This window comes from Mchenga conophoros, linkage group LG5 (genome assembly GCF_057382185.1).
Source record: "Mchenga conophoros isolate Kocher_MC1m ecotype Shallow Benthic linkage group LG5, M_conophoros_male_GT1.1, whole genome shotgun sequence".
NCBI lineage: Eukaryota > Metazoa > Chordata > Actinopteri > Cichliformes > Cichlidae > Mchenga > Mchenga conophoros.
In genome coordinates this window covers 21404634-21417998 of record NC_140530.1, presented here as the reverse complement: position 1 = coordinate 21417998, position 13365 = coordinate 21404634, and the positions used below count along the sequence as shown (strand labels likewise).

General features: G+C 39.4%; 1 protein-coding gene across 2 annotated transcripts in view; it reads right to left on the bottom strand.

Annotated features, from left to right (window-relative positions):
* LOC146574483 (inter-alpha-trypsin inhibitor heavy chain H3-like) overlaps positions 1–104 on the bottom strand; it is a 30807-nt gene extending 30703 nt beyond the window's left edge. For both annotated transcript variants that reach the window (XM_085274166.1, XM_085274167.1), the window contains exon 1: positions 18–104. In XM_085274166.1, the coding sequence (XP_085130292.1) occupies positions 18–89 (72 nt within the window). In that variant the 5' untranslated portion in view covers positions 90–104. The remainder of the gene's footprint in view (positions 1–17) is intronic.
* Between the last annotated feature and the right edge of the window lie 13261 nt (positions 105–13365).

The following is a 13365-nucleotide window of genomic DNA, read 5'->3' as shown; positions in this document are numbered from 1 at the left end:
ATGTATTATAACCTTACCTTGTTTGGCAGTGTAGAGGCCAAAGCCAGCAGCAGCCCAAAGAGAGCGATTTGCACCACAGTTCTCTCCATGATGCCTCCCACAAGAGTGCAAACACCACAGCTGGAACTGTCTTATGTACAGTGGCCCCTAGAGACAAAGCACGTACAAACTCCAAAACACATGCAAACTCCAAAACACTTGCAAACTCCAAAACACATGCAAACTCCAAAACACTTGCAAACTCCAAAACACTTGCAAACTCCAAAACACTTGCAAACTCCAAAACACATGCAAACTCCAAAACACTTGCAAAATCCAAAACACTTGCAAACTCCAAAACACATGCAAACTCCAAAACACTTGCAAAATCCAAAACACTTGCAAAATCCAAAACACTTGCAAAATCCAAAACACTTGCAAAATCCAAAACACATGCAAACCCCAAAACACATGCAAATTACAAAACACAACGGAAGTGCTCCAGGACGCTAGGGGCAGTGTTGAGCTCGATTTGCAAAATAAACGGCAAGTTTGTTGCAAACACATGGGCTGTATGGGACGGTCTAGTCTCCGTTGCGCTTCCCAGGTTGCCTAGCAACCATGATACTACCCGCTGGAAACGTGTCATACAACTTTGTTTGACAGAAATGAAGGAGAACATATTTTGTTCATTTGTTTGTTTGTTTCTACAAGAGCTTTGTGTGATTTGATAAGTATCTGAGGCTGAGACCACAGGACTGTAAAACATGATTTTTGAGCTTCATTTCTGTACTGAACAGTCATTTCAAGATTAGTTAGTAAATAACAATTAGCTAATGTTGTTCATGAGACTAAAGTCATATCACTTTGGTAATGTAAATATAATATGGCCAATATTATAGTTATTATATTAATCATTATTAGCTATTACAGCAGTGAACATGAACTCTGTGTCAAATACTGAGCCTCAGTACAGATTCAAGTTGCAGTTATTTATATGTCTTATCACCTTAAATCTTCACTCAAAGACAAGTATCTTTGACAGTGCATATATAGGTGTATCATATATATGAGACAAATGTTGTTCCTTCAGTGTGTTGGCATTACTAAATTTGGCTCATTGCTTACATATATTTATAAAAAGAAAATGTACGAGCTGTGATAACTGTTTCTGATAAAATGAAGAGTAGACTGATATATTGAATATTCCTTCATTGGGTGAGAAAATCAGACCATGTCATAACTGCTTTAAGTCATACAGAATAGATATCAGAGCCTTAAACAGGCTGACTTCTGCTAAATGGGTCAAACTGGGCAGAAAGTATCCGAACACATAACATCCTTATAGAATATGATGTAACACTATAGATCAGCTTACCTCAGAATATATAAAGCATATAAACAATTACAGCAATATGATGCAACAAACACAGAAGTGCTACTAATCCAAAATACTCAAAGCTTCATAGAACTGAAACAAACATTTATTTTTAGCTCCATTCTGCTGCTGATACATACTTTAGGTTTCTGAATATTAAACTTGTTTCTGCCTTTCATAGTGTGTAACTTGAAGGCCGTGAGTACTTTCTCCCACACTGAAAACACTGGAATGATAAAATTATTTGAACAGGACAGGACAGACAATTAGTTATGTTAAACTTTTCCTAGCAGTCCTTCAAAAACAGGGAACAGTCTGTCTATTCTCTCCATCTGTCAGCTGCTGCTGGCTCTTCCTCCTCCTCTTCCACACAAACTGCTGAGTTTGTCCTGGTGGATCATCAGGGGTGCAAAGCCTCACAGATGATGGTAAATGGTAAATGGCCTGCATTTGTATAGCGCTTTTCTAGTCCATAGGACCCCAAAGCGCTTTACACTACATTCAGTCATTCACCCATTCACACACACATTCACACACTGGCGATAGCAAGCTACATTGTAGCCACAGCCACCCTGGGGCGCACTGACAGAGGCGAGGCTGCCGGACACTGGCGCCACCAGGCCCTCTGACCACCACCAGTAGGTAAACATGGGGTTAGTATCTTGCCCAAGGACATTTGGCATGCAGCCAGGAGGCAGCCTGGGATCGAACCACCGCCCTTCTGATTAGTGGCTGACCTGCTCTGCCACCTGAGCTACAGCCACCCGTGGTTGCAGTAGCTGGGTCCCTCAGTCTGTCCTCACTCTGGACACGTGCAGTTGTCACACATGGAAATCAAATGTGTGATAAGCTGCAGGATTCAAACACAAGTGTAACTTATAAATGAATGTTCATACTTTTATTACACAATCAGAGAGAAAGAAAAAGAGAGAGAGTGCAGGACAGACAGACAGGTGACAGTCTCAGGTGTACACACTAGAGATGGCACGATACCACTTTTTTATGTCCGATACCGATACCGATATCATAAATTTGGATATCTGCCAATACCGATATGAATCCGATATAGTGTTTTTTAAATCAACAAAACTGTTTTTTAAATATCTTGCTGCATTTTGTATAAGTTCATACTCAAGTTTAAAACAACAACTACACTAAAGCTATTCTGTTATACCTGTATCCAAAAAAAATATTTCATAGTTCAGCAATACTGATCAATCTAATAAACTTAAACCTACACCATCCTCCCTATTCTGGTATTTTAAAGAGTACTTAGCATATATATTAAGCAACCTAACTAATAGGGTTCCAACTCCCAGCAACAACAAAAATAAATAAATAAAAAATAGGGAACCACCCCTCACGCTCCACCTCATGATGCTTAATCGACGTAATCAACCTTAATTTGATGCAGTGTGGGAAAAAAAATGCACAGAAATCAATTATTTTTCAAGAAATATTAAATAGATTCAACATCTTTCTTCAACAAAATTGCAGACTGCACAGATGGTACCTTCACAAAGGAAAAAGTACTATAGCTTACTAGGGTATATATATATATATATATTAGACTTAATAGTTACTATATACAGTAATGGACTTCTATTCATTTTGCATCAAATTAAAACTTTGGCTGTCAGATAATTATTTATTAAAAGCTAGACATTTTAAATGAGAATAAGAAAGAAAAGTATGTCTTTGTGCCCCCTTTTCCCTGTTAATGCCCTATCGGCCCCCCTGGCTAAACTTTGCTAGATCCGCCCCTGCACAGTTACCAGCCGTCAGCTACGCCTCGAGTAGAAAGTAATAATAAATAAATTCTAACAACAGCTGATCAAGCTTAAACGTGCTGCTGTTGTTCAGCCGCTGGTTTCCTCTTTCTGGTGCAAAGTGGGCCAAAAGCAAACAAGAGAGACGTACTCCCGACAGAAAAGCCAATCAGCTGATTGTTAAGCAGTTTCATGATTGAAGTAGCAGCAAGAAGAGGCAGTCGTTTGTTAAGCTTAACGCAGGAATGCTTTACAAACATTCAGAGATGGACTTACACACTTGCTTTACTTCTCTCGGGGATAACTTTGTCAGAGATGAAATGCCGGGTTGCTAGCGAAGCTCCACATGCTATCCAGACCACCGACAGGTCCCGCATGCCACAGCCGCTCTATCACGTGATGCATACTGCTCCGACGTGCTAACGTTCTGAGGTGAGTTACGGCGTGTTGCAAGTTTTGTGAGGTGCTTTCGTGATATTTAATGGATCGGATTACATTTTTTATTTTTCTCCGATATCCGATCCAGTAATTTAGGTCAGTATCGGACCGATACCGATACGTAATATCGGATCGGTCCATCTCTAGTACACACTGCTACAAAACAGCACAAAAGAAGGAGGATTGTGTTATTACGAAACAAGAAGAGTTCCCAGATGGTACAGTGGACACATGTGTGACTCCTGTGATTAAAGCATCTTTCTTTCAGCTTAACGAGTGAACCGTCAGCTCATTCAAACACACGTTAAAGTCCGTTTGGCTCGACACCACCGAACAGAGGCAGCAATATAACATAGCTAACATTAACAGTGCAGTGGATCCTGCTTATGCTGTGATATTCAGGACTGCAAACCGAGCAGCATCATATGGAGCGCCAGGACTGCCATAATGAATTAATTAAATACACCATTAAATAATTATTTAAATGTGGCAATAATTAATTAAAATTGGAATTAATTAATTAAATAAATAGTTATGACACATGTAATTAATTAATTATTGACACATTTAATTAATTATTGATACATTTAATTAATTAATTATTGACACAATTAATAATAAATAATTAATAAACTCAGGGGGCGGGGTTAACGCTGCCCATGCAGCTTCTCTAACATTTGATTGGTTGCCGTGCAAAGTAAGTCAAAACAGGTCGATCCTAGATAATCGATTGCTTGTGTAGACTTGGGGCAGCCAGGTATCCCAGAATGCAGATCAAATCACAGGCAGCAATGGTGGTGGTGTAGTTTTAAAATACCCCGTTTTTCTGTCACCAACTACACTTTTAACAGTGTTTTAGCCGCGAATGTCGCGCCGTATGTCTGGTCAGGTTGTCAACATAGAACATGTTTGCAAAAGTGCTCAGATGTTTTCAGAGATTTCACTAGCTCTGCTAACAATTAGCATGCAGAGTGCACCCAGGGGGTTACGTTAACCGGTTTGTTTACATATTCCACTCTCCGTGTTCCACATGTTGCATTCGCAGATTCTCATTTTCACCGAACGATCGTCTCTTTCCGCCTGGTCTTGTGTCTCTGTGCTTCTGTAACATAAAGAACGAGCTGACATTTTTCTCACGAAACCAGCGATCAGCTCAACAGACCCTCATCTGCATCCTCCTCCTCATCTGTCAGCTGTTTAACACCTGCTGCTAATTCAAGAAACACGCCTACGTTACCTGGTGATAGTCACAGTTTAACTGGGCAGCCGGTGCTCGATATAAAGCAATGTCAGCGCATTTTTCTGCACAAGATCAGTAAATATAGTGTTTTCCCCGAGCGCAGAGCTGCTGGAGCTTGTTTCCTTACAGAGCACTTTATAGGCGAACCAGCTTCATCAGCGGCTGATGTCCAATCACCGGCACACAGCTTTGAAACCTCACCTTAGTTTTAGCTCTCAGTGGTTAATCGCTGGACTTCATTCACTCAGGTTCTGTCTGTCGGGTCACATTTACTTCGCTGTTTTATTTACAACTGAGCAAATCGGTTTGGCTGAGGTTAAAGTTACGTTTCATAACTGCATAGTTTCACAGACGTTTAATGGTTCACTGGCACATGTGTTAGACTGAACTATTCGCTTTTCTTTATCTGGTGTGTTTTGGATTTAACAGTTACGGTTGCCCCTAGAGACAATGCACGTACAAACTCCAAAACACTTGCAAACTCCAAAACACTTGCAAACTCCAAAACACATGCAAACCCCAAAACACTTGCAAACCCCAAAACACATGCAAACTCCAAAACACAACGGAAGTGCTCCAGGACGCTAGGGGCAGTGTTGAGCTTTTGTTACCTAATAACTACACAAGCCAGGAAGTACCAATGACCGGATTTGGGCTGTATCCCAATTCAGGGTCTGCAGCCTTAAAGCCCGCATTTTAAGGCCGATTACGTCACAGCGACACGACGGAGGCTCTCCCAATTCAAAGGCTGCTCGAAATGCGGTCCTCAAATGCGTCCTTAATTTCCCTGAATTTTAAGGATGGGTCGGTGTAGCCTTCATGGCCCAACATATCCGAGATTTGTGGTGTGGTGTGGATAATTTTGCCGAAAAAACAGCGGAAGCGGAGCCGCCGAAGAGTAAACTTTCAGAAGTAAGTACTGAATATTATGTCACATATTTATGCGCAAATGTTTTTATATTGAAGAACATTAAAACATTACTGTTGGTCACATGTCAGGAAAGTTATGTGACATTAGCGATGTTTGTACTAACTTGGTTTTAAAGCCTTTACTTAAAAATATACGCCGTTCAATAGTTGACTTTAATCTTACAGAGAATGTGATGAATTTATGGATAATTAAAGTCAGTCATATATCCACAAACACAACAAGCTGAAAGTCAGTGATGCTATGGAGCGCCAGGACTGCCATAATGAATTAATTAAATACACCATTAAATAATTAATTAAATGTGGCAATAATTAATTAAAATTGGAATTAATTAAATAAATGTAATTAATTAATTATTGACACATTTAATTAATTATTGATATATTTAATTAATTATTTAATGATATATTTATTTATTTCATTTTGGCATCTCTCATCATGAAATAATTTTATCTGTCAGCCTCACCCATCAAACTCAGGGGGCGGGGTTAACGCTGATCGAGTCAAAACCATTGCTTTGGCCTGGTGGCCATTGTTTCTAGCACACAACAACCGGCATGTGGAAGCTAACAGAACTGAACTTTGAAAAACCCTGTTTGTGTGTCACCAAATACCGTTTTAATATTTTTTAGCCGAGAATGTAGTGGTTTAATCTTCATGTGTCTGGTCGGTTTGTCAAGATACAGCCTCTTTACAAAAGTGCTTCGATGATTTCGGAGATGTCTGCCCAGTCTCACGGCAAAGCGTGGGATAGACCCGCTCGCCTCGCAAGCAATCCCACCGACAAAGCGCAGGCCCCGGTACACAGCTGTAGTAACCCCCGCTGACTTCTTGTACTGAGGTTATATTTATCGGTGTTTTATTTCCTCATGTTCTTATGTGTCCTACATGTTTCAGTCGCCAATTCTGAATTATAACTAACATTAAAAACATGTTTAAGGAGGAGAGACAGCAAATAAATCTGTTTAACATCTGATCTTTGGGTTTTTGTTCAGTAATCAGCGTGACCTGTGTATAAACGCATAAAAGAGATAACGTTGGTGTTTCTGTCATGTAGTAACTGCTGGCTTTAACTGTACAAAGGTTGTTCGACACTATGAAACACATACAGACTTCATGATGTTCGGCTAATATTTTTATAGTGAATATTAATCATGAGGGTAAACGGCCCTGTACACCACGGAGCGAGGTCAGCATATCCACGATATCCTCAGCTCCATGAGTTAACACAGAGTTTCCCAGCTGACTATCTAACTGCCAACTATTCCAGAGACGTGAAAATATACAGCATAAAGAAAAGTGTAAGAGACCCAGCAGCAGATTAGAATAACAGTTATACATTTAATAAATCACCAAATGAATCCAAGAACCGAGCAAACCTGTTCCGACAATTTGAGTTTGTATTCCCTCTGCACAGCTGCAGACTCGCTGCTGTTTAAATGTTTGAAAAGGAAGATTAGATATAAACAAACGTCAAACATAGACTCAGTCTGCCTTCACATTTGATATGAGGCCAGCACGTATAGTGGCTGTGTCCTGTTTTAAGATCATATACAGTGGGGCAAAAAAGTATTTAGTCAGCCACCGATTGTGCAAGTTCCCCACTTAAAATGATGACAGAGGTCAGTAATTTGCACCAGAGGTACACGTCAACTGTGAGAGACAGAATGTGAAAAAAAAATCCATGAATCCACATGGTAGGATTTGTAAAGAATTTATTCGTAAATCAGGGTGGAAAATAAGTATTTGGTCAATAACAAAAATACAACTCAATACTTTGTAACATAACCTTTGTTGGCAATAACAGAGGTCAAACGTTTACTATAGGTCTTTACCAGGTTTGCACACACAGTAGCTGGTATTTTGGCCCATTCCTCCATGCAGATCTTCTCGAGAGCAGTGATGTTTTGGGGCTGTCGCCGAGCAGCACGGACTTTCAACTCCCGCCACAGATTTTCTATGGGGTTGAGGTCTGGAGACTGGCTAGGCCACTCCAGGACTTTCAAATGCTTCTTACGGAGCCACTCCTTTGTTGCCCGGGCGGTGTGTTTTGGATCATTGTCATGTTGGAAGACCCAGCCTCGTTTCATCTTCAAAGTTCTCACTGATGGAAGGAGGTTTTGGCTCAAAATCTCACGATACATGGCCCCATTCATTCTGTCCTTAACACGGATCAGTCGTCCTGTCCCCTTGACAGAAAAACAGCCCCATAGCATGATGTTTCCACCCCCATGCTTCACAGTAGGTATGGTGTTCTTGGGATGCAACTCAGTATTCTTCTTCCTCCAAACACGACGAGTTGAGTTTATACCAAAAAGTTCTACTTTGGTTTCATCTGACCACATGACATTCTCCCAATCCTCTGCTGTATCATCCATGTGCTCTCTGGCAAACTTCAGACGGGCCTGGACATGCACTGGCTTCAGCAGCGGAACACGTCTGGCACTGCGGGATTTGATTCCCTGCCGTTGTAGTGTGTTACTGATGGTGACCTTTGTTACTTTGGTCCCAGCTCTCTGCAGGTCATTCACCAGGTCCCCCCGTGTGGTTCTGGGATCTTTGCTCACCGTTCTCATGATCATTTTGACCCCACGGGATGAGATCTTGCGTGGAGCCCCAGATCGTGGGAGATTATCTGTGGTCTTGTATGTCTTCCATTTTCTGATGATTGCTCCCACAGTTGATTTCTTCACACCAAGCTGCTTGCCTATTGTAGATTCACTCTTCCCAGTCTGGTGCAGGTCTACAATACTTTTCCTGGTGTCCTTCGAAAGCTCTTTGGTCTTGGCCATGGCGGAGTTTGGAGTCTGACTGTTTGAGGCTGTGGACAGGTGTCTTTTATACAGATGATGAGTTCAAACAGGTGCCATTCATACAGGTAACGAGTGGGGGACAGAAAAGCTTCTTACAGAAGACATTACAGGTCTGTGAGAGCCAGAGATTTTCCTTGTTTGAGGTGACCAAATACTTATTTTCCACCCTGATTTACGAATGAATTCTTTACAAATCCTACCATGTGAATTCATGGATTTTTTTTTCACATTCTGTCTCTCACAGTTGAAGTGTACCTCTGGTGCAAATTACTGACCTCTGTCATCATTTTAAGTGGGGGAACTTGCACAATCGGTGGCTGACTAAATACTTTTTTGCCCCACTGTATGTAAAATTGTTGTCTGACCTCCGTCGATCCAGCCGCTCAGAGTCCGTGGTTACCATGGTTACTGCATAAGCAGCTATAATGTTAACAGCTGGCACTGAGGAAACCTACCGGCAGCATGGGTGTTTATGTTTGTCATTGCAAAAGAACTGTCTGAATGGTTAACTGAAGTTAGCTTGGATAAATTATAGTTAAGGAGTATCACAGATAATGCCTACGTGAGCTGTGCGACTGTTCACCACACTGAAATCAGCAGGCTATTACTGAAATACACGTGCTATATCATAAACTATGATATAAATAGGGAGGTCCTATTAACATGTTTAGTTTTAAAGGACACCTTCCTGCCTTTAGTCTCCTTCATGAGCAGTATTAGTTTTCTTCTAACATCCAGAAGTCTGAACGATGTGTTTCATAGTTTGTAACAAGCCTTTGACAGGTAAACATAACATGACCGAAAAAGCAAAAAAAAAAAGAGAGAGAGAGAGAGTGTTGACATAAGAAGAGAAAATGCTCTCAATTATGGAGACAGGCAAATGGTTCATTTATGTTTGATGTGTGTTTATTCCTCCCTAAATATCGTCGGTGAAGTTTGCCATGCACGTCAGATTTTCCTGCGCATTTTTTATGCCTCTGCCAACAGAGAGAGAAAAAAAATCACATTCTAACAGACAGCTGGTGCTTAGAATACAGTTGAATAACTATTAAAAAACAGTTGATATAATATTTCTGTCCAGGTTGCAGACTTTATGATGAACATGCTGTTGCAAACCCTGCTCCTCTCGGTGGAAATGCGCCTTCTCTTTCCTCTTTGTATAAAAACATTTTAAAAGTCAGTTTAATCTCAAAATTCACTGTTTACGGTGGCCCCTAGAGACAAGGCACATACAAACTTCAAATCACGTACGAACTCTGAAGCATACAAACTCCAAAACACGTACAAACTCCGAAGCACGTAAAAACTCAGAAGCACATAAAAACTCAAAACACGTACAAAAGACAACAGAAGTGCTCCAGGATGCTAGGTGCAGTGTTGAGGTTTTGTTATCTTGTGGCTACACAAGCCAGCAAGTACCAACGACCGGATTTGGTGTGTGGTAGTAACAGGTAAATGAACTTTTTTTTTTTAATTATTTGAATATATATGAGTGCCTGTGTATAATTACACAAACAATACACACATGCTTTCAATTGTGTAATTTAAGTGATCTAGTAGCTCTGCTTTGGAAGTTCAGTTCATGCTAGAAATGTGTTTTGGAGTTTGTACGTGTTTTGTCTCTAGGGGCCACCGCATATATCTATATATAAACATATATAAATAAAATCACTTTTTTTAACGTTAGTAATTCCTTTTGTGCATAATTTTATATTATTGTTAATAATAAATTAATTAAAGCAACAAAACAACCTGAAGAGCTCTTTTTAGTGAGCTGAACCGAAAGAGCTAGTGATGTTCGATTCGTGAACGAATCGTTCAATACTCGAGAATCACTTTACTGACTCGTGAATCATGATTCACAAGCCCAACTGACTCACTGACTCATCCCTGTTGCTGTTAGCAAACTAATTCCATTAGTAGAAATATATCTAGCTTATAATTAAAATTGTGGGGGGGAAACAACAGCCAGTTTCGTAACAAAAGCATTTCTGCTCTGAACTGGAAGGAAAAACCCTGAGTAGAAGCTCACATCAAGAAAATAGCTCCTCGGTTCAGAGTAGCATCGCGCTGCTAACATGCTAACAACACATTTGAGCTACTCACCCCCTCGCTTCCTGTGCTGAATCATAAGCGAATAACTCAAGACTCGCTCACCCCTCCCTCCTGTGCTGAATCAAAGAGCGAGCGAACGAATCACTCACTCACCCCCTCCCTCCTGGCTCACAGCTTCTTCTTCTTCTTGGTTGGCCACCAATGTTAAGGCGCATTACCGCCCCCTGCCTCACAGCGCAGTGGACATTTAGATGAGAAAATATATATTTGACACACTTAAGGAAAATACTAATACAATACAAATAAACAAAATAAATGTTTATTAAGCAATTTGATAGGAAGTTGCTTAATTTTAGAAATGTTTTTGCTCTTTTTTCTCTATAAAATCATTCATCTTAGCAGTGGGATTTACATGAAAAGGGAAACAAATTAAGTTTGAGTGAAAATGTAAAATTTTTGCACTCTCTGGTCAACTGACTCAGTGAATCAAATGACTAAAAAATCCGATTCACTTTGGTGAGGGACTCATTAACACTCGATTCAGTAAAAAGAATCAAATTTACCATCACAAGAAAGAGCCAAATCTCTAAAAAGATCCGGAAATCCCATCACTACTACACAGTAGGGAAACCACAGAAGCAATCGCAGCAGCAGCAGCAATTATAATAATATTTTTTTTACCAGTTTATGAAAGAATTTCCAAAACCAGATTTGTGGAAAGTGGCAAAATTTCCAGTTAACTCTGTCAAACGCTGTTTCTACATCTAGAGACAATATTGTGGTTTCAGTGCTTTTACTACATTAATAGTCTATTAAATTACGTAATCTACGTATTTTTGTTTATGAGTACCTCCCTTTCATGAAACCAGTTAGCTTAGGATGTATTATTTTTGTCTTCTCTTTGAGAGAACTTTGCGGATTATTTTGAAATCTACATTAATAATGAAATATAGGGTCTTTGCCTGGTCTTAGCAGGAGACTAATGTCAGCAAAATTCATATTTGGTGGTAGTTTGTCATTTTCTGCAACATTCTGTAGAATACTGGTGCCAGAATTGTCCTGAATTCTTTACAGAATTCTGCTGGAAATCCATCTGAACCTGGAGCCTTATAATTGGGCATACTTTTCAGCGCTTCCTGAAATCACTAGATGTTAGCGGTGAATCCAGTGCAATTGCTTGACTGTCTGGTAACTTTGGAAGGGTTACATTGTCAAGAAGTGGATCAGTTTCATTTTTAGATGTGTTTATGAATATAAAGGTGAATAGAACGTTTTATACAAATCCCTAAAAATATTTTCTATTCTTTCAGGCTAATATACTGTGTGCCCAGATAAGTATTTAACATCACATAGAGTTCTTTCTTTATTTTTAACTGGTTAGGTAGAAGTCATTACCATGTTCAAAAATTTTTTACTGAGAATTGTGGGGTTTTTTTTAATGAATAATTTCATTTAATTCTAGTTTTGTTTTATGTATTTTGCTACGTATTTCCTGTTCCTAGCCGGACACGTAGGCTTCTTCTAAGGATTTTGTGTTTTTTTCAAATTCCAGACTATTTTTGTGTTCTCCTTTCTTCTTATGGAATGAGAGATAAATTTTTTTATCTATCATCACAGCTTTCCCTGCTTACCAGAGAACAGATGCCGATGTTCGAAGCAGGTCATTATAGTCTAAATGTAAAGTCTACCCCTTTAAAAAAAAAAAAAAATTAATAAATTCTTCGTCTTTGAGCAATGATGCATTAAATCTCCAGTTTTTACTTGGCGGAATGTTCTTCTTATGTATTAGTATTAAAGATACAGGAGCATGATAGCTGACAGCTGTAGGATGCATCTCAGTGTCTGAAATGTTATTCAACAGTGAGCTGCTGACTAGGAAATAAGTCCAAAGTTGAGGTCGCCCCCATGAACAAGTGAGCAATCTAGGTGTTCAGAGAGTGCAGTAAAAAAAAGTGTGGAAGAATGAGGGGTCATCAACATTATGGCCATATATACTTAAAATACATATTTTTTTTGTTAAGTATTGATAATTTAATGATTAGAAATTTACCCTCTGGATCTATAACTGTATTGAGTACTATTTACTATGTCTAGAGTTCTAGCAGGCTGAGAACACATTAGGAAATGTAGGTGTTTTAAGTTAATTTGTAGCTGTGACAGGTCTATGAGTCTCTTGTAATAAAATGGCATCTGCCTGTAGTTTTTTAAGCTGGTTAAATATTTTTAACCTCTTTTCTCTAGAGGCAGCTCTATGCCAGCTGATGAGCACCATATCAACCGGGATGACATCTCGGGAGCCTCCTTGGATGTGTAAACATATCTTTAAAAGAACAATATGCTGTCCTCACTAAAGTTTGTTGCAGGCAACGTAATTTCAGCTAGCTTAACATTCTTTATTCCCAGCACTTCATCCTACAAGAACAAGAAACAGGCTGCTTGTTGTGTTTGGCAGGATTTAATGATGAAAATAAATTCTCTCTCTCTCTCTCTTTTTTGTAAAACTGTACAAAGAAAAGGAATATAAAATACACAATGAAGACATGTTCCATTACACTGGGAGACTATCATTGCTCTAGTGAAAGATACATGACCACAGATGAAGCATCTGCTGAAAAAATACAAGCATCTACCAGCCTTCATATGCTTTAACTCAAAATAGTGTCAAAACTTACTAATACACATTAAATGTATAGGAACTTATGGATGAAGTCGATATTGTGCCCATATGGAAAAGATATATATAAATCTTGTAAAGTTTGTAT